Source organism: Lampetra fluviatilis, chromosome 14 (assembly GCF_964198595.1).
Source record: "Lampetra fluviatilis chromosome 14, kcLamFluv1.1, whole genome shotgun sequence".
Classification (NCBI taxonomy): Eukaryota; Metazoa; Chordata; class Hyperoartia; order Petromyzontiformes; family Petromyzontidae; genus Lampetra; species Lampetra fluviatilis.
In genome coordinates, this window is record NC_136288.1 from 9,741,915 (window position 1) to 9,766,409 (window position 24,495).

Here is a 24,495-nt window from a genome sequence, read left to right on the forward strand (position 1 = left end):
TTTCACTTCATCTCTGGAGGCACTCCAACTGGCAGAGGCCCCTAGGCTGCAGCCTCTAAAGCCCCGTGCCAAATGCCTTAATCCGGCCCTGACCACTACAGCCTCGCCACTACGCACAAGCCTTACCGCTGATTACCATCACCAAGCCATTCACATTCAGGCGATCAAGCGCAGTTAACAACGACCCCCCCCCCCCCGTGATGTCTCCTTCGCACCTTGTGGATGCGGTGCAACAAAACATCGCGTCGCTGAACGTTGCGCGCGGTGTCCGTGGTGCGCGCAACACGTGCGGGTGCGGTGAGCCGAGTTCGATTCCCGCTCACGGTCCTGGGCCTCCCCTAGGTCGACTCAGCCTCAAATTAGTACCTGGTGCGCGGTGTGTAAACATCGCCACTTCGAGAGACAAAGGCGGCCCGGCGTGGTGCTGGCCGCCCTGGGTCGTGCCGGCCCTTCACAGGTGCTACTCGCTAGCAGCACTTGCCCCCAACAGTCTGCTGCAGGCTATACGGGGGATCTTTGTCTTTGTGCTCTCACCCCTGGATGTTTCTGTTGCGCCGTAGTCACCTTAAGGTGTTCCTTGTTCATGTTTTTGTTTGTTGCGGTTGCACCCGATTTAAGAGCCGTATGGCGCACAGGGCAATACTTAACACATGAAACTGAAACTGATGACGACCGCTTGTGTTGCGATCGAAACGTCGTGATTTGTTTCATTGCATTTCTACCCACGTGACTTTACCGAAATAACCCACGAGCATGAAAATTCCTGCAGTCGCGAAAGCTTCAAATCAAGATTGAACTGAACAGTCTGTGCGCTGCGACTCACGCCCTCCCCTCTCCCGTGAAGCCCCCCTCTGCGTTGTCGAGGAAACTCGGCCGCTGCTCCCTCTCGCGACCACAAACGCCTTTGCCCCCCCCCATCACCACCACCACATCCCACCCCACCACGCCACACTTCTTTAAAAGGAGAAAGAAAAAAACCCACCCGAGACACGGTAGCCACGGGCAACGGATTATGTCGATAGGAAACGACCGTCCAGCGGAACGCGCCCGATAGCAGCAGCAGGCGCATGAGACATGAACGCGTCGGCTCGAGCAGCATCTGCATCACGGGGACGCGACGCATCCGCTCCATCAGCGCGCTGCGAGGTGGCGATGGGACGGGTTGGTGATGGGGGCGAGGTGGGGGGGGCGTGGTGGTGATGGGGGCGGAGTGGTGATGGGGCGAGGAGGTATAACGCTGCGAGGTGGCGATGGGACGGGTTGGTGATGGGGGCGAGGTGGGGGGGGCGAGGTGGTGATGGGGGCGGAGTGGTGATGGGGCGAGGAGGTATAACGCTGCGAGGTAGCGATGAGGCGGGTAGGGGGGCGATGTGGTGATGGGGGCGGAGTGGTGATGGGGCGTGGTGGCAATGGGGCGAGGTGGTTGAGGGGTCTGGGTGGTGATGAGCCGGGTTGGCGATGGGGCAAGGTATAGCGCTGCGAGGTGGTGGTGATGGAGCGAATTGGTGGTGATGGGGCGAATTGGTGGTGATGGGGCGAATTAGTGGTGATGGGGCGGGGTGGTGATGGGGCGAATAGGTGGCGATGGGGCGAGGCGGTGATGGGGCGAATTTGTGATGGGGGCGAATTGGTGGTGATGGGGCGAATTGGTGGCGATGGGGCGACGCGGTGATTGTTAAATGCCCGCGCAGAGCGCATACCTCGCGTCTCGAGGCGTCGCGTGTACTGCACCACAGACGGCCCGGGCTGGGGGTGCGCTGTCTAGGGGCAGGGCGTCACGAGTGTGGGCGAGACCCTCGCGATTGGGAGAGACGTGGTGGAGCCGTCGCGAGTCGAGTCGCTCGCAAGTTGCCCTCCCCCCTCTCCACGTCGCGCCGCTATTACACGGAGCAGCGTCCCGCGCCCTGTAGGGGCATAGCGAACGCTGGGGGGCAGCGTGGGGTCGTGTGGGGTCGTGTGGTCTGTAGGGCGCGGGGCAGCGTGGGGTCGTGTGGTCTGTAAGACGTGGGATTGTGAGGTCTGTAGGACGCGGGGCAGCGTGGGTCGTGAGGTCTGTAGGACACGGGGCAGTGTGGGGTCGTGTGGTCTATAGGACACGGGGCAGAGTGGGGTCGTGTGGTCTGTAGGACACGGGGCAGCGTGGGGTCGTGTGGTCTGTAGGACACGGGGCAGAGTGGGGTCGTGTGGTCTGTAGGACACGGGGCAGCGTGGGGTCGTGTGGTCTGTAGGACACGGGGCAGAGTGGGGTCGTGTGGTCTGTAGGACACGGGGCAGCGTGGGGTCGTGTGGTCTGTAAGACGTGGGATTGTGTGGTCTGTAGGACGCGGGGCAGCGTGGGTCGTGAGGTCTGTAGGACACGGTGCAGTGTGGGGTCGTGTGGTCTATAGGACACGGGGCAGAGTGGGGTCGTGTGGTCTGTAGGACACGGGGCAGCGTGGGGTCGTGTGGTCTGTAGGACACGGGACAGCGTGGGGTCGTGTGGTCTGTAGGACACGGGACAGCGTGGGGTCGTGTGGTCTGTAGGACGTGGGGTTGTTTGGTCTGTAGGACACGGGGCAGTGTGGGGTCGTGTGGTCTATAGGACACGGGGCAGAGTGGGGTCGTGTGGTCTGTAGGACGCGGGGCAGCGTGGGAGTGTGAGGTCTGTAGGACACGGGGCAGCGTGGGTCGTGTGGTCTGTAAGACGTGGGGTTGTTTGGTCTGTAGGACACGGGGCAGCGTGGGATTGTGAGGTCTGTAGGACACGGGGCAGCGTGGAGTTGTGTGGTCTGTAGGACACGGGGCAGCGTGGGGTTGCGGGTGGTGGAGGCAGGAGCGCGACCGCCACCATCTCGACCCTCGGAGTCCCGGGCCCTGGAGCGGAGCCATGGGGCAGCTCTGCTGCGGCTGCGTCGGGGAGACGGAGGCTGAGGCAGGTAACGAGGGCCACGTGCTTCGAGTGTCACCGGTTCGCGCCCTGGTCTGGGCTCTGTATCCCCCACCCCCCTCACCATCTGTGGAGTGCCGTGTAAGCGGAGTGGTACACGGGTCCCTGTCTGTACAGGATACTTCACCGCGCTGTTCACTACGGATTGGTGAATGTGATTATGTATACTGAACTTCTTTCGCACCGTACGTAGCCAACCGCGCTTATCGGAATAGGATTGCGCGGTGCGTTACTCACGATCCGGGGTCGGTGGCTCTTCAGCTGCCCCCCTTGCGGGCAGCCGTTTAAAATAAAAAATAAAATGTTAACCTAATTTAACGTAAAGATAATTGATTAAATGTGGTAGGCAATGAGTCACTGTAGAATGTCTTGGTGACAATGTACAACAGTCAAACTATATTCTTAACAAATAACTCGGGGGAAGGGGGGGGGATCTAAATAGATACGGTTTATTCCATCAGGTATTTTTGTGTGTTATTGTTATCTGCTGTGTACACGCTGCTGTTGTTGTGTGTTGTGTACACGTAGCTTTGCGTGTGATGCGGCTCTCCAACTATTTTGGTCAAGGAAAAAAGCAAAAAATGCCTCTTCTTCTTCGAAAGGTCACCCGACCCTCTGCTCGTGGAGGTCGCCCACCCAAGCTCTGTCCTCCAGGCTCAGAACCGGCTTGGTGGCCCAGATTTGACGAGGTCGGCCGTGATGCAGACAATTTGGCGATAGGTGAATGGGTCACAGCGAATGACAGTCATCTATTGGCTCGGCTTGCCCAGTCCACACTGCAGCCGCTCGTCGTCTGGGTAATTTTTTTATTCCACGTGGTTCACTCAGCAAATCCTCACAGAGTCTCATGATTAATTTTTTTCCGAAAGGGTCACGCCAATTTTGCGCAGTAGGGGCCGATGATTGCTTGTGCTGCTGCTGTGTGTGGATTCAAATGGAGTCAATTAGCGGGGTTTTTTTCTTTTTTCGAATTTGGCAGATGTTTGGCCCCGACGCCGGCACACAGCATAGCCCACTCTTTCGAATGCATGTCGGGGGATCTTTTAACGTCCGCCGTGAAGACGACGGCGCATATTTCACGGTTTATTTTTCGACCACCGGTATTAATCAGAGCGGCCACTCGAAATGGATCCGTTAAAAAAACCTCCGCTGTGCTGCGTCGCCGCCCCTTGTTGTTTGACCATACTTCACCACACTTCTCAGTCGCGTTGGGGATCCACCGAGGATCGGTTCGCTTGCTGCTAATGATGTTATCCGTGGCCAGGATTCGAACTCTGGTGGCCAGGTTCACTGGGCTACTGGCAGACTGAACTACTGAATTTTTATTTTATTTTACCAGGTAAGGCACCACAGAGCTATGCAGCTCTTTTTCAGAAGCCACCTGGCTATTAAAAAATGATAGCTCAACGAAGTGGCTCATTATCACGTGGACATTTCTAGCAGCCAAATTTTCTAAATGCGTGATATTTGATTCTATATGTGGAGGAAAAACCCGGAGGACTCGGCAGAAAAATCCACGCGACCACGGGGAGAGAAACACGCAAACTCCAACTATACAGGAGGCGTCAAGAGTCGAGGTCGAACCCATGACCTCCTGTATACCAGGCGAAGTAGTTAACGTCTCGCCACCGTGGCGCCCTGACACACGGTGTACGCGATACGAAGCGAGTTGTACGCCTTCTGGTGTCATCTGGTCCAACACCAATGGAGACTAGGCTCTAAGGAAAGCTGTCTCGGGTGTGGACCAATCAACTTCAAGGACAGTGCATATTATTATCATCATCATCAGAGTATCTTTTTGTTTGCATTTTGACTACTTGTGTTGTGGTTATTGCAAACATGATGCCTTGTATAAAGGTGTCAGTTTTGTACCAGTTTAAAGGGTAAAAACCTACTACTATGAAGCGACGCTGTTTGAAGCGGCGGCCCGCACCTGGGTATCGCGCGAGGGGTCTGGCGCCCAGTTTCCGCTGCTCGCGATTCACAGATTCCGGTGACAATTTGAGATGAGCGCCAATCGCCACGAGTCGCGTGAGCCGCAGCAGCAGCGGCAGCAGCCGTGGCGCCTCGACACTCACTGCCACCTTGCACTGTCACACGCTGCAGAGGGAGCCGACACTCAACAGGCCGTGTGTGTGGGGGGTGTGTGACGGGGTGGTGATGTGGTGGGGTGAGTGAGGAGGTGGTGAGGGTGTGGTGAGTGAGGTGGTGATGAGGGTGTGGTGAGTGAGGAGGTTGTGAGGGTGTGGTGAGTGAGGAGGTGGTGAGGGGTGAGGTGGTGAGGGTGTGGTATGAGTGAGAAGGTGGTGAGGGTGTGGTGAGTGAGGTGGTGGTGAGGGTGTGGTGAGTGAGGAGGTGGTGAGGGGTGAGGTGGTGAGGGTGTGGTATGAGTGAGAAGGTGGTGAGGGTGTGGTGAGTGAGGTGGTGAGGGTGTGGTGAGTGAGGAGGTGGTGAGGGCGTGGTGGGTGAGGAGGCGGTGAGGGCGTGGTGAGTGAGGAGGTGGTAAGGGCGTGGTGAGTGAGGGTGTGGTGAGGGGTGAGGTGGTGAGGGTGTGGTATGAGTGAGAAGGTGGTGAGGGTGTGGTGAGTGAGGTGGTGGTGAGGGTGTGGTGAGTGAGGAGGTGGTGGGTGAGGAGGTGGTGAGTGAGGGCTTGGTGGGGGTAAGAGGTGGTGGGGAGCGGGTAGTGTAGTCGTTAGTGCACTGTGTTACAAACCCGGCGACCCGAGTTTAATTCCCACTCACGGCCAACACCAATGACGATTATCTGAACCGGTCCTGGGCCTCCCCTAGGTCGACTCAGCCTGAAATAAATACCTAGTGGGGAGTGAAAACATCGCTACTGGGGAGACAAAGGCGGCTGGGCGTGGTGTTGGCCACCCACCCCCTCGTGTGCTGTGCCAGCCTTCATAGGTGCTCGCTAACAGCACTTGCCCCAACAGTCTGTTAAGGCTATATGGGGGATCTTTGTCTTCGTGAAGTGGTGATGGTAGTGGTGGTGTGAGAAGGAGATGTGTGATTGTAACTATATAATGTCGACACGAAGTGAAGTCAATCAAAGCTGTAATCATGAACTCGCTGCAGCAATCAACTCTGAAAATCCTTTGGAAAATTTCAATGTGGGGAAGCCTTCATCAGCAGTGGGCGAGTGTGTTTCCGTTTAATCTTCTTACCGTTTTTCTTTACTCAGACAGCTTGCTGCTCGTGCAAGTGTTGTTGCTGTTACAATGATTGTTTGGCTCCTGGACTGCCCACCACGATGAAGGGCTACGCCTGAGATAGGTGGAGGCTGCACTCCAGGCACGAGCCCCAGACATTCAGTGACCGCCAGCCCCGAGCAGAGGTCCCGCTGCTCACTGCCACGATGTTTTCATGAAATTCACATGCCACAATAATGCATCCCAACTCCATGCTATTACGGATTGGTGAATCGCCCGTAAATTATTGCAGAACACATTTACAAATGCTGTACTTAAACGATAAACTACTATTTTTGATTTGACCAGGTAAGGCCCCATTGAGATATATCACTTTTTTCAGAAGCGATCTGGCTATCACAAATGATAGCTCAACGGAAGTGGCTTGTAATTACGTGGAAATGTATAGCAGCCAAATACTCTAAACGCATCTGTCTAATTGTGGAGGGATAAACCGGAGGACCCGGAGCAGAATCCATGCCACCACGGGGAGAGAGAAATGCAAACTCCAAATCTACATGAAGCATCAGGGTTGGGGTCAAACTCACGACCTCCCGCATACCAGGCGAGGGAGTTAAAATCTCGCCACTGCGGCGCCCCCTTCACGACACAAATCATTCCTTCATTGAATAATTCCAGGACACAGTCGGCCACGCGTCTCAGCGGTGGAGCCAGCGTGCGGCTCGCAATCGCTCCCTCCGGGGGGCCAAAACACAAACAAGTAACACTTTTTTGCAGAAGTCAACTAAAGGTTATGTGCAGTGAATCGCACCCGAATGTGGGATTTTCCACACTGGCTTATGGCTATAAATGGGGGGGATGGGCACCTGCTCCAATATTGAATCCTCGACATGGGTCGAGGAATCAATATGCGAAGTTCACGAGAACGTTGACCATGATGGTAGTAATAGAAGAGTGACAAGGAGGCAACATCTTCTTTCTGGTGATGAAAATGCGGAGCAACAACTACAATTTCACATTCAGGTGGTCAAGCCAGACAACCGTGTCAGGAGCAGCAGCGGAGTATATCGCTCTGACATCTCCTCCTTCTACGTATTTGTGGATCGGGGCATTGCGTCGTCACGCGTTGCACGGTCTCCTTTCCGGATGACCACAATCGCACTTGCTGGAGAGTTTTTAATTTCCCATTTGTGCATCAGCTGTCCGCATCCGCCATGGTTTGTGTGGATGCGATTTAGGGTGGGTCAGCTTCATGGAAGATCAAACCCAGGGATATTCTGAGTTAGGTCTTTCATACGACGTTTGCGAGTTCTTTTGAACTCCATTCAGCTCTCCAAGCTTCATCGGGATTGAACTCGCGTTATTGAAGGTGAAGCACATTGGTCCATAAGGAGACAACTGATCAGGGGTCAGCAAGTTGACTGCCGTGAATTAGTGAGTGCCGGGTCATCAATAAACCCGCCTGCTTTACTGTGAAGTCTATCGGAGTGCAGTGAGGTAGGAATGGGGTGCTCCACCCCAGATATTGCAGCACTCTCCCAGCCTCTCATCAATGGGGAAGCAGCAGCGGCCGCAGCACAATCCCACCCGGCACTAAACCAGTGGGTTTATTTTATTATTGTACATAGCCAACCGTGCTAATTGGAGGTGGTTGGTAAGGACAACTAATTAAACACAAAAACAATTCTTGAGAAATGTTTTTTTCAATTTAGATGATTTTAAAGTGCATAGCCCCAGTTGCTTCCTAATATTGGAAGGATCATACACATTTATCGGATGCGTAATACGTATTTAAAATGTTATTATCTTGATATATATGATATTTTTTTCAGTAATTGCTTCGATTCAATACAATAATTATACTTTGTTTCGTGATGTCGGTCTGTGTGAGATTCATTATTTGTCTCGCCCGGCCCTGCTCTGGTCAAGGCTGTCGGTGGGCGTGGTGGGCTGGGGCATTGTGATGTGGGAACGATCACACGGACGGATTCGATCTGCGATGTGAACTCAAACGCTGGGATGCGATTGCGTGCGTCACGGTGCAGTGAGATCGGGAAATTTGCGCGGTGATTCTGGCAAACGAGGGAAGCGATGGGGCACCTGCATGTGACTCGCAGCGCGTCGAGCCAGGAGACACTGTGCCCTGTGAATTTGGGCCTTCGGGCCACTGATTTTAAAACCCTATCTTAGACTGGAAAGGGGCTTCCTCCCCCCACTCCTCTCTGCCTGGGTGGGATTTTCTTCCTCTCCGTTTCAACCCCATGTTCATTCCTTGAGTCAGCATCCTTTACGACCCGCTCTTGGACTTAATAGTAATTACATCTATATAACGCTTTTCATCAAGGATCTCAAAGCGCTGTACAGGACACAGCAGCCGCAGAAACTCAGCATAAAAAGAATATTATAAAAAAAAAATCTAGATCATTTACTAAATAGATGAATACAAATAAGCGGAAGCATATAAATAGGTTTGAAGGCGCATTTTTTTAAATGTCCACAGACTCGGAGATCCCTGATATCTTGTGGAAGAGAGTTCCTGTGTAGCCTAAAAATAATATTATAAATACATTTTCTAAACCATTTAATAAATTAACAAGAAAAATAAGCGGAAGTGTATAAATAGGTTTGAAGTCGCATTTTTAAAATGTCAACAGACTCTGAGATCCCTGATATCTTGTGGAAGAGCGTTCCTGTGTAGCCTGGGGGCCACACGGGAAAACATTTTGGTCACCCATAGACCGAAACCTCGACCTGGGAATGCAGAGAAGTTCTGCATCCCCAGATCTTAGGGACCATGAGGGTCCTATATGGGCGCAGCGTGTCAATGACGTAGGCTGGGGATCCCCCTTGAAAATAATTCTTAAAAACCCATAAACTTTATGTCCAGAAGCAAAAGCTGTACCTAGTATGAAATAATAAACGTGACTTTTCTCATTTGTGTCCAATATTTAAAGCACATTTCGTCACTGTGTGATATCTCTTCAGAAGATGCTGCCGCTTGGCGGTTAAGGACGTTGCTGAGCGTTTGCCCAAAAGTGCAGGATGTTTGTATTAAGGCTGAACGTGCTTAGTATGACGCTAAGACCCGAGATAAAACGAGGCACAAACAGGAAGCAGGATCAATGTAATCAACCTCTGATCAATAACAGTGCAGAGCGCAACACGTGCGGCAGCGCAACAGGGAAGACACTACATGCAAATCGCTGTGAACTACCGACAAGTACAAATGACCGTAATTAAATAGAGCTATTTCATTTTAATGATGACGGACTTCAAGGTTAACGGGCCTCCATGAATCGGCGACAGTGTACGGCGAGGTCAACCGCTAGTGCTCACCCCCCCCCACCGCACTCTGCGTTGCCAGAGGGAGAGCGGCAGCAAGAAGGGTGACTGGTTTGTGTTCGGCCTCCGCCACCGTTCCACGACATTACATAAGCTGCAACCGCAGTGGCTACTTTATAACCGAGGGTTAAGGCCTATTTCTGTCATTTAGCCTTGTCATTTTACTCTGGCGTATTATTATTAATTTAACCCTTTTTTATTTCGTGTTTCCTTCTATGTGTGTTTTTTTTTGTTATTTTTTACGAGCGCTCTTGCAACATTCGTCTCCGTAAGTGTTTTTGTTTTATCTGAACTTTAGTGACGTGACCTTGAACCTTGCGGTGTGAAAGGCGCACTCTAAATGGTTAGCGGTTGCCTATGCGCAGTGTGAAAGAAGTTGGACATTTCTAAATAAAGATGATGATTAATTTAATTATTTTCAGGAGCTCTTGCGATTGTTTATCAGTCTGAGATGTGCCATGTCAACGTGTTTGTAGGGAATATGCATTCACGTTACATAAGTGATTGTGTTTTATTTTGTATGCAGCATCGTGCGAAGGACGTCGATTTTGTAGCGCCCACTGATTTTGCACGGAGGCGCGCTCGTGACATCATTCCCTGTGACTGAAGCAGCCGAGCAGAGACACCTTTTTTGTGAATGTGTTGTTTTTTTGGGTTGACGAAGCTACAGATGATCCTGTGATTCACATCTCACCACAGCAACTTGCATAACTGGAAAGACGGCAGGATTTCTCGTCGAAACGATCATCTCACCCGACACGGTGATCGCGACAGAAGTAAAGAAATCCGTATAAAACTGCGAACCATTGTCAAGTGCTGGCTGAAAACGTGCCACACCAATATCGGGCATTTCGTATCTCCGGGGGGACCGTGAGGAATATAAATAGGAGTGTGGCTGCCACTCTACAGCTCCAGCACCACAATCCTCTCTGCTAGCAGGCGGCTGGCGTCTGTGGAGCAGCACACACACACACACGCGCACGTGCTCATGATTGAGGATTTCCAGAGGCAGCAGCGCTCTCTTCGGCGCGCGCGTACCAAGGTCACGGCCGCTAGCTGCGTCAGGCTCGCTCACGGCAACCACTGGCGCAGTGCCGCTTGCCCTGCTGCCCCTTGCATGTGCAAAGTAGAGTCCCATCTCATAATCAACGTTTTTGGATTTAGATCGCGTTATTTATAAATGTGTCGTAACCCTCCACCACCCGACACGGCCAATCAGTAAAAAAGTGTCACGTTGACAAAAGACAAATAGTTCACTGCTTTAGCCCACCGGTGTGTTGAAGCGTGAAACCACAACATTTACAATTTTTGAGTACGACGTTTCGCTGGTAATTGCATCCAGCATCATCGGGCAATTCGCCAAAATGGTGAGGCTCTGCTCTGTCTCCCGTTCTTATATAGAGCAGCAGCAGGGTCTTTTGTCAACGTGACACTTTTTTACTGATTGGCCGTGTCGGGTGGTGGAGGGTTACGACACATTTATAAATAACGCGATCTAAACCCAAAAACGTTGATTATGAATAATATTGGTCGCGAAAGCCTACGTGTTAAACAGTCCCATCTTTTAATCCACTGCTAAATGAGGTGCCCCCCCCTCTCTCCTCCACCGTGCTGTGGGGCTCTGTTGCCGAACCTCACCGTACAGTTTACTGATAGACAGCCAGTTTTGTTTTATCATGTTTAGCTTCTTTTTTCACACGCTGGTTGCCTGCCTTGAGTTTTACCCACCCAGCAGCAGAGCAAGGGGCTGCTTGGTCCTGACTTGCTTATCTGCTTCTGCCATCTACATGACAAAGGCTCAGTACTAACAAGCAGCAGACGTCCTAACCATCTCACAACAACTCCTCTCCCGCGGCCCACCCTGGCTCCTCCCCCCCTTAACCAGTATATATGTAGGACTCGTACAAGGGTTGTCTTTCTCTCCTCTTTATTTTCCTCTTAAGAGTCCACCTTCGCCGCGCCACCGCTCCGCGTCTCGGCGTGGCCTCACTCCGCTCCGCGTCTCTCCGTGCCCTCTACCTCACTATCGCTACGCTTGTCGTCTCTACGGTTTCTCCTACTCTGCATCCTTCCGATGCATGGCTACCCTGGTTGCTCACTGCGTTCTCGCTACCACTGTCTCTCCGTGCTTTACTCTACTAACACTGTCTCTACACTTTACTCTACTATCACTTGCTCTGCGACTCTCCGGGCACCGTTACTGCAGCTCCATCCACGACGCCAACTCGTACAGGACTCCCTTCTCTCCGTTGCGCTCTGGCTTATATCCCCACACCAATTAATCTTTCTTCCTAATTATCTCTACCCCCCGCTTATCGCTCACCCCCTGCCCCCCCCCGTGTCACGTGGCCTTGTTTTCGCCGCCAGAGCGACGCCAGCTAATGCCCAATTACCTTTCCAGCCAATCACTGGCCTGTGTCCTCCCGGCTACCCTGACACTTGTTTCAACCCTTAACGATCCACTTCGCCTAAAGTCACAACAACCATTACCTCACATCACCCCACTGTACTGTGCTTTCTTGCATAGCAACAGAGGCGGGGGATGCGTGGCGCGCTATACTCAAGCCCTACATATATAAGGTCGAGTCTCTTGGGACTTCTCTCTTTACTTGATACAGAAATTGTGCTGTGACGGTTCCACCTGAAGACGGAAGCTTGTGTTGCCTCCGAAACGTCGTGATTTATTATTGTATTTCTATTATTACTTCTATTAATTTAAATTTTTTTACCTACGTGACTTTACCGAAAAAGCCTAAGAGTATGTACTTCACCGTGCTGGACAACGCGAGTTGGTGGAGCGGGCGGGGGGGTGAATGTAGATGTTGACTCCTGACAACGTAACCCCGCAGTCGTGTGGCTGATGGGATGCGTTAAAAAATATTTAGTTTTTTTGTTTAAATACGTGGCGCGAGAGATATTTGTAGGTGTTGTGTCTCGTCCTTTATTTAGTTCATTACGATGTTAGTTCCTTCACTATTTAAAAGCAGTAACGTCCATTTAACAATTTTCCTCTCCACGAGTTCAAATCTGTTTGCCGAGTGTAGGTTCGTCTGCCGTCATGAGCTCACATCGCTCTCGCGGCGACGTCGCTGTGCATCTTGCATCGCACGCAGCCCGTGATCCCCTTCCCGCGACGAATCCTCCGCAGATGGAGACGGCCCTCACAGTGATTTCGGTTTTGTCCACGAGGTTGCTCCGAGGTCAATGCCAATTCGAATTTCGCTAATTGGGGTGCATTGTCTTGCCTCCTGATGCTTGAGGTCAGCGTTCGTTCACGTCACGTCGCTGCTGGCCTTGAACCCGAAGAGATGCTATCGTGTTTTGCTTCCCTACACCGACTCCGAATTTAGCAATCAATTTCACATCTCTCGCAATGTTTCTTCATAACGAGGCAACCAGTTCACCACGCGGCACATTCTATGTCTTAACTCCCCCACCCCGCCCGCTCGCCCACATTTTGCGTGGGTAAAAAACTATGTTCAGTGGAGCCTAATTAACTTACGCTAATGCATTATTAGCGTGTTGCTTCATCTGGGCCAGCATCCACCACCACCCCCCCCTATTACCCCATGGATACGGAGAGTTTACGCATTGGGAGAGATCACGTAACCAAGTGTTTATCTGTAAACGACAAAAAACAACTCGGGCACGCTCGTCAACGACTCTGTGGCCTCCAAAGGAAGGGTATACAACAGGAGACGTTACGGCCAATGGTTCTTCTTTATTTAAATAGTTTTTACACGCTTTCTTTTCAAATCTTGTAACTCAATTTTAACCCACTTCCCAATGTGGTATCGACTGCAAACTTGGTATACGTATGTCATACTGATGACAATACTATATTCTATCATAAAAAAATATATATATTTTTAAACATTATTTATTGAGATGTTATGTTTCGGCTTGGGTCTAATTGTCCACGGTCAACTGACGGCTGTAATTGGCCACAGTTCCTTACGTTGTGGCAAGCTTCGGGGCCACTTCCTGGAGTCGTGGAGTTCTTCCATCACTAGTACATTTCATTAAAGCGTGTTTTAAAAAAGTTTTTTTTTTATATTACTTATTTTTATTTCTAACAGTTTTTCTGTACCCAAGAACAAAGGCTGTTGTTAATCCCGCCAACACCCGACACAGCCAATTATTAAGGTTTTGTCACGGAAACAGAACGTGCCAATTCGTTACTAGTACAGCACACCGGTGTGTTGGAGAGCAAATCTGCAACATTTACAATTGGGTTTAACAACACATTTCTATTTACGCGATCTAACCCAAAAACACCTATATTTTGGATGATATTGATCGGGAAAGCCTACGTGTTAAACTAATCTTTTTGTGTTTTTGCCAGTATCAAAATAAGAAACACAAGAATAATTCTAGATTTGAAGCTTTCGTGACTGCAAGGATTCATATTCTTAGGTTTTTTTCGGTAAAGTCACGTAGGTAAAAAATTAAAATTAATAAAAGTAAAATAAAATAAAAATCACGACGTTTCGGAGGCAACACAAGCTTCCGTCTTCAGGTGGAACCGTCACAGCACGCTTGCTGTATCAAGTAAATGAGAGATTCCAAAAGATACTACCCCGTATATATACTGGTTGAGGGGGGGGATGAGCCAGGACAGGCCCCCTTTTTATTATTATGGTAAGGTTGGTGCGGCTTGAGACTACGGCTAGTCTACATAACAACATTTTTTAGTTTTTTACCTACGTAACTTTACCGAAAAAATCTAAGAATATGAACACAATAATAGGTTTTATTTACCCGTTCTGGCTATAAAAACGGAATGTTTAGTTGTTCGAACACCGAATAGATACCTTTGGAAGTGCACGCTCGCATGGCGCACACAGCCTCAGGGCCGCAGCAGCTCCTGCATGGCGCTTGCGAGCGTGAAACGATACCGAGTACAATGTGTGTGTGTGTTTTTTTATTAACAGTACACACACGCGCGCGTGCACATGCATTCTATACGCACATGAGGCGTGCGGCGTTTTTTTTTATTATTTATCAATCTATTCATGTGTTTCACTGGTTGTAATATTGACCGTATAAATTCACGTTGAATGAGTCAGTAATTTAACATGTTTGTAGATGTGTCATCGCGTGTTTGCTGTGGATGCGTGTGAGGAGTGGCGGCAGAGTGGGTTAGCGCGCTGCGCTATGAACATCAAGTACCGATTCAAGCTCACAGCTAACATCAGTGACGCATTTCTGAACCGGTCCCGGATCTCCCTTTAGGTCAGGACAGAGGTCGCAACCGGGTACCCGATACCCGTACCCTACCCGATACCCGGCTACCCGTACCCGGTCGGGTACGGCCGGGTACCCGTTTGCGACCCTGGTGCGGCCGGGTACGGGTAAGGAATCAAAACCCGTTTGCGACCTCTGGTTCAGGATTCGGAAACCTGCTGCCTCCTTGTGGCTCTTTGGCCACCTCCTTGCGGGCAGGTGTTTTTTTACTTGAATATTAAAACATAATTTAACATAAAGACTATTGGTTGAATATGGCATGGAATGTGTCGCTATGGAACGTCTTGGTGATGACAAAATGTGCAACAATCAAACTGTGTTGTTTAAATAATAACTAAGGGGGGAAAAACTAACTAAATAGGCGCCGTTTATTTCATAACCTATCTTGTTTATTTAAGTCAAAATGTGTGTTGTCATCTGCTGTATACCTGCGTCTGATGCGGCTCTAAAACTATTTTGGTCAAAGACAGAAACAAACAAAAAATTATCTTCTTATTTGAAAGTTTGCCGGACCCCTGCCTTAGGTCGACTTTTCCTTAAATGAGTACCTGGTGCGGTGTATAAACATCAGCACTGGGGATACAAAGGCGGTCGGGCGCGGCGTGGCCCAATCACCCCATCGTGTGCTGTGCCGGCCTTCATAGGTGCTCGGTAACAGCACTTGCCCCAAAAGTCTGTGGAAGGCTAAACGGAGGGATCTTTGCCTCTGTATAGATGAAACTGTATGTGTTTGCGACGTGAATGTGGGAGTGGAGACCTGGACATTATTTCGCAAACAAGGAATATGTGAAAGAGATGCTGAAAGTGATTGCCACGTGATGTAGCGCATACTAAGCCGCATTATGAACCCGGCAGCTTAAAAAAGAGCTGCCTCTTTCTTTCTTAACTCTCCTTTGAAAACGAGAAGTTCCATCCCAAGGGATTTTCAGGTGAAATATTGGAATAAAGATGAATAATGTATGATTCGTTTATTTTGGGTTGTAATGTTACTTTTATAAAAATTATGACCCTACATACAGCTCTTTTTAGAAGCGACCTGGCCACGAATGATAGCTCAATGAAGTGGCTTATCACGTGGAAATGTATCGCAGCCAAATACTCTAAACGTCTTTTTCTAAATATGGAGAGAAAAACTGGAGTACTCAGAGAAAATCCCCCGGGAGAACATGCAGACTCCAAATATACAGCAGGTGTCAAGGGTCGGGATCGAACCCACAACCTCCAGCTTACCAGGCCAGGGAGTTAACATCTTGCCATCGTGGCACATCATGGGAACATGTACTGATTCATTTGGTTTGTCAGCAATACCGGAGGAGGAATGTTGAAAGGCAAGGCAAGCTTTGATGATTATATTATATCCGACAATTCACTGGAGATTACACCCAGCATCATCAGCTGTTAGCAAGAGACCACCTCTCAGTTGAGACTCTCCAACGCGATCTAATCCGAAAAAAACTAGACCTGAATTATAGCAATGGTGGTGAAAACCCTATTTGTAAATTAATAAATAACAAATATAGCATCAATTCTCGGAAGAACTTTAAATAAGTAGGCACGGATCAACGAGCAGTCGACGGCACATTTGTAATTCCCACTGATGTCGTGGTCACAAATCTCGATGGCTTATAGGGCACGCGTGGCACGGGGGCATGGAACCAATGGGGTCCTTATCGGGGAAAAATAAATTGGGTTTTTTTTTTGTCCAATGAGAAGTATACATTGAACGGGGGGCGAGGGAGGAGAGTGTGGACATTCCACACAGATAATTAAAGCGACAACACATCCCTGCGTGGCGTGAAACCAGCGGAAGAAGCAGTGCACAGTCGAGAAGTGGTGCCAAGTGCCGAGGATGGAAGCCATGGGTGTGGGGTTTAAATTATAAACTAAAACTTAGCTATTTTTTATTTTACCAGGTGAGCCCCACTACGCTATGTAGCTCTTTTTCAGAAGCGACCTGGCCACAAATGATAGCTCAACGAAGTGGCTTATCACGTGGAAATGTCTAGCAGCCAAATTCTCTAAACGTCTGTTTCTAAATGTGGAGTGAAAAACCGGAGGACCCGGAGAAATATCCACGTGACCACGGGGATAGAGACACGCAAACTCCAAATATACAGCAGGTGTCTGGGTCAGGGTCGAACCGACGACCTCCTTGCATACCAGGCGAGCTAGTTAACATCTCGCCACCGCGGCTCCGTGTACAATGTTCAAAACCACACCATGAATGAAACTTTACATCGCCATAATAATACGTCTGGTTTGTAGCGGGCGCAAAATCCGTGCGGCAAGTCACTTTCACGAGCCGGGGGGGGGGGGCTACTGTGGAGCACACGGAGACCATCGCTCCCCCAAGCCGCGCACGACTCCCGCGGACTGTGAAGCAGCAGCAGCAGCGCCGCAGAAGTGAGAGCGGCAGGGACGGCGCTGTCCTGCGCAGCGAACCGCCGTCTCCGAATTGCGCTCGGTCCTCCATCAAATTCGCGTTAAATTAGATATCGAGTGTAATCCTGCAACGAGAAATTGCCTCGGCCGCATTGTCCGATGTTACCTTCCTCATGCCTTGCGTCGCCAAGGCCCAATCCATCCCTGAACCTCTATTACCAGTGGCCACGTCGCTCCCGTGCCCCCTAACGGCACGGGGTCATAAATTATTATCTTCGAGACACGCCCTTTGCCATTCCATTTGACTTTATAACAGATGTGGTTATTTTTAGGACTGCGGTAATATAGCGTTCAAATGCACCCATAAATCACAGCCAGGCGTGTGCGGCAAGTGGCACGCGGTGCCCCGACCTTGTAATTTGGCACTTCCACGGCCCCTCGTTATTATAATGACATGTCCAACGACAGCTGAAATGTAAAGGAATCCTCTCCTGCACGTTTACATTCCTGCGTTCCAAATAATAATTCAGTCATTAATTAAGATAACTATTTCAGTGGAATGTCCGCAATGAATAACGTGTGGGAGCGGCGGTGCGGCTGTTAGTGCACCACGCTTTAATAGACCCCATCGCCTGAGTTGTATTCGTGGCCGGGGCGTAAACGAGTGGCAGGTGACAGCTGAACTGCTCCTAGGCACCGACCTGGACAAACGTGCGCTGACCAGCCTGGGGGAAGTATGGTCAAACAATCCCCATGACCAACACGGCATGGGGAGGCGTTCATCCAGCAGTGGATTGACCACGTGGTGTGCTTTACCATTAATAAAAAAAATTCATGACCATAAATAGAATCCGTATAATTCAAGGTTGTAAACACACGATGAATCTATGAGAGGGTTTATAAGCAAGGATTGACCAATGTGGCTTTCATTATAAACGTTATAATTCACGTTGGAGTGAGTCCATCAAATTGTAATTAAACAAGGAATAAAATGCACGCAACATGATAACGGAATGACAAGGGACTTTGTGCTGTACCTGACAATAAACACAGATTACTCATCAGCACTCATCAGCGCTCGGTAACACTTGCCAAAATGCAAAAACACTCATCACGAACGGCACCACAGGGGATGTAAAATTTCCACCAGGGATTTAGAAACAAAATACTCGACAAAAACGAACTGGCCCAGCATCTCAATTCAGGGTGCACGTTGACACGTTGTGTTCGCATGACCCCAGCGATGACCCCAGTCCAGCACAGCATTAGGCGGTGCTCAGGTGTTTCGGTGTCGAGATGTTAACTACCTCGCCTGGTGTGCTGGAGGTCGCTTGATATTTTTCTCCCCATATTTAGAAATACGCATTGAGATTATTTAGATAATTTTGCTGCTATACATTTCCACGTGATAAGCCACTTTGTTGAGCTATAATTTGTGGCCAGGTCGCTTCTGAAAAATAAGTTAATACCTCAGTGGGCTTTACCTTGTAATATAAAACTAGTTTACTTTTGTTATAGTTGTAAGTGATGTGTTTACTTTTCCAAGATTTTGCACCCCTATCGTGTTTTCCTGTTGTTTGTTGTTGTCACGTTTTGACCCCGTGCCCCTACTGGACATCTGCGAAAAAGAGCTTTATAGCTGATCGGATTCCTCTTCTGCAGTATAAATACAGATTGTGACTCTGATGTCTTGAGACTCTACGAGGCTTTCCTGGAGGAGTGCGCGAGACAATTCTGACAGCCAGAAATGAGGGTATCGAGCGTGCGCTCGGAACGGGGTTAAGGAAAGCCAACAGTGGCCCTCGCCATAGCAACGTGGAATTTCCCATCACTTTGACTTTGTTGGTCAAGCACCCGAGTCGGGCGAGCTAAGAATGATAATAGTTATAATCTTTATTTTATGTAGCGCCTTTCATGACGAAATCTCAACACGCTTTACAATAATAAACAAAAACTTCCAAAGTATGAATACATTCCAAAGGAAATACAATAAATTCTGATCATAATGAGAATAATCACGACACTCGCAATACACATAACAGGAACAGCTATGATCAAAGCCAATAATAAAACGACACATTGAGGTAAATCCTGATCAGACTACAGGAAAGGCCAATGAATAAAAAGAGGGTTTCAAAATCGGTTTAATAGTGCTGACCGTTACAATTCCTGATATTGGGGAGGTGGGTGGGGGGTGGATTGCATGTACCATGGCACGTGTGTCTAGCATGTGCTAAGTGTGTGTGTGTCTGGTGTATACCGTGTAGGTGTGTGCCAATCACGCGTGTGGCAATATATGAATGTGCATGATTACATGAGTGTATTTACATGTGAAAGACACGTGTGCGTGTGCCAAATGTCGAAGTGGTAGGGTAGCACTTAGCGCGCTGCGCTAGGAGTTCTACAAGGTCGATTCCCGCTCATGGGGAACATCGGTGCTGGGCCTCACCTAGGTCGACTGGGCAGTAAATGAGTACCTGGTGGGGTGTGCGTAAAGGCGGCCGGGCGTGGTGCTGGCCACCCACCCCATCGTGCGCTGTGCCTGCCTTCATAGGTGCTCGCTAGCAGCACTTGCCCCAACAGTCTGTTCAGGCTTTGTCTTTGTGTAAAATGTATGCGCGTGTAGCATCAGGGGTAACGCGAGAGATTTGTGCAGGAATTGGACCAAGGTTTCATTCCCGACGGAGGTAAACAGCTGTTCATTGCGAGCTTCACAACAAATTACACGGCAAAGGGTATAACACAACGCTGCGTGTAATTGATGCGTCACGTTGAAACGCTCATACCGTGTTCCTGCAAAGCTGGGAGGGTATTCGTTACTGATGTGCGAGGAACACAGCGTACATTGCAAATCTCTTATCCACTAACTTATTGAAAGTACATTCTGGGCGTGGTAAATGTCGAAGTGAGTTCATTTCTGTGGCGTGGCGTGAGTTTAAAGTGTAAAGCTTGTGGGGTTATCGAAGTTAAAAAGTCGACTTAAGCCTCCCCCCGTATCTGTCTCTCCACACAAAACGCATAAAGAGTTGTTTTCACTTCCCATTTAGTTACACGGGCTTTTTGCGAGCGATTTAATTCAGTATTTTCAGAAAAATGAACGTTTATATTATCCGATGTCAAGGAACAGATGCGGGAAGGAGGCAATATTGTCTGCTCATTCGTTCGGCTCCCCACATTCTCCACAACGACGCGAATCATTGTTCTGTTGAGTGTCACCGATGGCAGACGGCCTCTGTGGTTCATTGTCGTCATCATTCATAATCAAGGTATTTTTTGGGGGTTTGAACGTGTAAAATACAAATGTGTCATTAACCCACCACCCAACACAGCCAATCGGTGAGGTTTGGTACGTAAACAAAACGTGCCAATTCGTTACTCGCTCAGCACACCGCTTGTGTGTTGGAGAGTAAACCCACAACATTTACAATTTGAGTATCGTGACGTTTCGCTGGAAATGACATCTCGCTTCATCACGCGATTATGTTGTGGATTTACTCCAACGCACCGGGGGGGCTGAAGTAGTAACGAATTGTCGTGTTTTGTTCACGTGCCAAATCTTACTAATTAGCTGTGTCGGGTGGTGGTGGGTCAACAACACATTTATATTTACACGTTCAAACCTAACAACAAAAAAAAACATTATTGTGAGTAATATTGGCCGCGAAAGCCTACTTACGTGTTAAACTGATCATCGTCGCCGTCGCCACTGTGAACAGCAGGTGGCTGGCAATCCCAGAAATCCGCAGAGGACACGACGCTGGCGAGCGTGAGCCGGCGCGTCGTCGAGACGGCCATCAACCGCGCGGTGCAGCAGTACCTGCGGGAGAGCACGACGGAGCCCCGCGACAAACTCGCCGACCCCGCGCCCGACCCCGCGCTCGACCCCGCGCCGCCAGAAGACAACGGAGCCGTCGCCGACGCGGTCGAGCGGAGGGTGCACGCGAATTAATTCCCGGTTGATTCTCGGCGTCGTGACCTCCTGACCCCCCCCTTGGCGATGACCGCCGCTGGCGATGTACGAACGTTGCCGAGCGAGGTACGCCGCGGCCGTCGGCTATTGGACTGTTATCGATCCTTCTCCGTATGCGGTATGGGTTGTAGCATTGTAACAGAGAGAAGTGAAACGTTTCCAAAAACGTTCCTCAAAAGCTCACCCGGCAACGTTGGGGGGGATCGTATTTACGAGCTGATCGTACATGCACGATTCAACACTATGGACCGTACACCACAGTGTAGCGAGCGACGCAGCATTAAAAGTTACTCCAGTCAACCCTTTGAGTTGTCCGTGAGCGCATTGCTGGCTCCACGACGAAACCGCTCTTCACAGGTCCGTGACTCGGTGCCCGCGTGAGCAGAATGAAGCTGACCAATTTGTCGCAATAGAAACTCGCAGGGAATTCGAAGTATCCACGTCACCCTCCCCCCTCCCGTTCTGCTTGGGTAGAAACAATATCTGTGTTTAGTGGAATCTGATTAACCTAACGTTTTGCATTCGTGGTGTTTCGCTTCATCTGGGCCACCACCCCACCCCCTATTACCCCGGATAACAGAGAGGTCATGTATTGTGAAAAATGACGTAACCAGTGTTTATCTGTAGAGAAAAAACTCAACACTCTCGTCAACAGCACTGTGGCCTGAAAGGAAAAATAAATAATCAGCGACGTTTCGGGCAATGGCCCGACTTCATAGCACATTTCCCTTAACGTCGCCGATTAAAAAACCGGCGACGTATAATTATATAATTAATGTAGAATTATAAATTCTCATAAAGTCATACCTGTCAACCCCTTAGCAGTGCCCTACCTTATTACAGACCAATTCAGACCCTATCAGTCACCCCGTGCCCTTATAAATCTCAACGTGCATCCGACAAAGTCACAACACAAGGGAGAAACACAAATAGACAAACAAATAATGTTGCCCGTATTGAAACGGCTCTACGCCGTATGGACCTGAACTCAATTTCCCTGTACAGGAATACGGGTAAAGCGTATGGGTTGACAGGTATGTGAAGCAGCGTTGTTGGCGTATGTTGTACAGCGTGTTATTGATTGTGCTTGTGCACCACTCCAAACGTAGCAGCGGTATCACCAAATAAAGTGCTTACCCGTGTACGCTTTTGACGACCACGATCTGAAACGTACAGTCGAGTATGCCACAGTGTTGCACCGTCGATGTATCATCATTAATATAATTATTCAGCTCTCATTTGTACGCTACCGTCACGATCTGCAGAGCAATAATCATCAGCCTGCGCTGGTGCGATAGACGCCGGAGGCTGTTGTGGAAGGCAATCGCATTGATTACAGTTGCTCATATCCTCGCAATGGGTCACGTGATGAAGCAGTCGTGCCTGATAAAAAGAAGCGTCGTTTCGTTTTAGAACTCTCCGACTCCCAGCTACCGGCTGGCATTTGGTGCGCGGTGAATCGTAGCCACCGTCTCGCCTGGCGTTCGAGAGAGGGAGAGAGACGCAAAGATTCCTGCGAAACAACGACCCCAGACGTTTGAGTCGTGACCGTTGTGATATAAACAGACCGTGTGCTGCAGTATGAATCATAATACGTCAACCAACATCGGAATTAACATTCCAGTGGGCATCTGTGTGGTAGTGTGACGTACAATTGGGTGTGTGTGTATAAATGCCTTAATATTTTCAACTGCTTTGATATTTAGGAAGTGACTACAGTATTTGTAATGGAGATGAGTAAATAGTATCAACTCAGATTTCCACATCAGATGTAGCCACTAATCACTCACATTTTGCCCGCGTTCAAACTGAGGACAATCCAATATCGTGTTTAAAGTTATCAACGGGTGAACACAAATGCTCAATAACACTCACACACCACTCAGAACAAGACTTTATTGTTTTATTACGACTAAATTAACAAAAGTCGCATTTGATTTAACACCTCGGTGTTTGCAGCCAATGTGATTCGTAATTGATTTTTCAATTAGTGGGTGGTGTCAAGTGTTGGAGAGTTTAAACGACACAAATGTGTCCAAAATTCAATTATGATTCAAAGTTACGTTGGGCTAACCTACAATATGTATTGTTTTATAATCATCATGGGACAATATGTATTATTGTTACAATCATCATGGGACCTCACTTTCCAGCATCAACATATAAGAACAGGTTTTTACCCTTTCTGGCAAATAGTTGTGTTCAAGTGTTTAAACACCAAACAGAAACCTTTTGCAAGGAATCATGTCTGCATCAACAACATATACTTGTGGTGGACATGTAGACAAAAAAAGGAGGCTGTCTCTGGTGTGGGCCAATCAGTTTCAAACACAATGCATCATAAACTATCAGAGCATGGTTTTTCGTTTGCTAGCATGTTCACCACAAGTACGTGTGGTTAATGCAGACATGATTCCTTGCAAAAAGGTTTCTTCTTCTTGGTTCTTTCGGTAAAGTCACGTAGAAGGGAAGTAATAAAATAATAAAAATAAAACATAATAAAATTATTCTCACGACGTTTCGGCCACGACGTTTCGGCCGCAACGCAAGTAGCCGTCCTCAGGTGAAAACCAGGTCTGTCGAGGCGACAGCGTCTGAATGAAACATTCAGACGCTGAGGATGGCTACTTGCGTTGTGGCCGAAACGTCGTGAGAATAATTTTATTATGTTTTATTTTTATTATTTTATTACTTCCCTTCTACGTGACTTTACCGAAAGAACCAAGAAGATGAATCCCTGCAGCTTTAAATCGAAAAAAGGTTTCTGTTTTAGAGTTTCAACATCTCAACATCTCAACACAACTGTTTTATTACCATATATTCTCAGATGTTATAATCATGTTTGGTTCACCTGTATGGACAGACAGAGATATGAGCTTTCACCAAATCACGAGACTTGAAAGCCTGGGCACCCCTTGCCAACGAAGAGACGTTCCATTCACCATTTGATTTTCCACGTGAAATCTTTGAATAAATACCATAAACGTAACTGTTGCCTCGCGTGCGGCTGATGATGTCCGACTGGCAAGCTTCATGCTCGTTGCGCTAAAACGCGGGCGCCTTTCAGCGCCGTCGATTTTCCGTGCCCAGCGTGGGCAGACATCGGTGGCCCGTGCCGGCTCTTCCGCCGTCATTGAAGGACCGTGTCTCGTCTTGGACACACGTCTAGTTATGGTGGACACAACAACGACGGGTGACATTAAAAGTGTCTTATTTTTTCTACCTACGTGACTTTACCGAAAGAACCAAAGAGTATGGATTCCTGCAGTCACGAAAGCTTCAAATGAAGATTAAAAGTGTGTTGTTGTTGTTCAGAAAAAATGGAAGGAACCGGAAAGAGAGGAAGACCGAACAGAGAGCAGCTTGACTACGACGACTTAAGTAGGTTGGTGCCAGAGAGACGTGGCCACGACTTGAGCACAAGACGGAGTAAAGTGTAAGCAAATGACGAAATGTGCAGCAGACACCGACAC

General features: G+C 48.9%; 1 protein-coding gene across 5 annotated transcripts; it reads left to right on the top strand.

Annotated features, from left to right (window-relative positions):
* Positions 1-988: 988 nt before the first annotated feature.
* LOC144935855 (uncharacterized) lies at positions 989-24,005 on the top strand. 5 transcript variants are annotated; one of them, XM_078862676.1, is made up of 3 exons: positions 989-1,161; positions 2,775-2,915; positions 20,769-24,005. In XM_078862676.1, the coding sequence occupies exons 1-3, from the start codon at positions 1,068-1,070 to the stop codon at positions 20,999-21,001; spliced, it is 468 nt and encodes a 155-aa protein (XP_078718802.1). In that variant the 5' UTR covers positions 989-1,067; the 3' UTR covers positions 21,002-24,005. The 5 variants fall into 5 exon arrangements, with proteins under 5 accessions (XP_078718802.1, XP_078718803.1, XP_078718804.1 ...); XM_078862677.1 differs by having other exon boundaries at positions 20,772-24,005; XM_078862678.1 differs by having other exon boundaries at positions 989-1,146.
* The last annotated feature ends 490 nt before the right edge of the window (positions 24,006-24,495 follow it).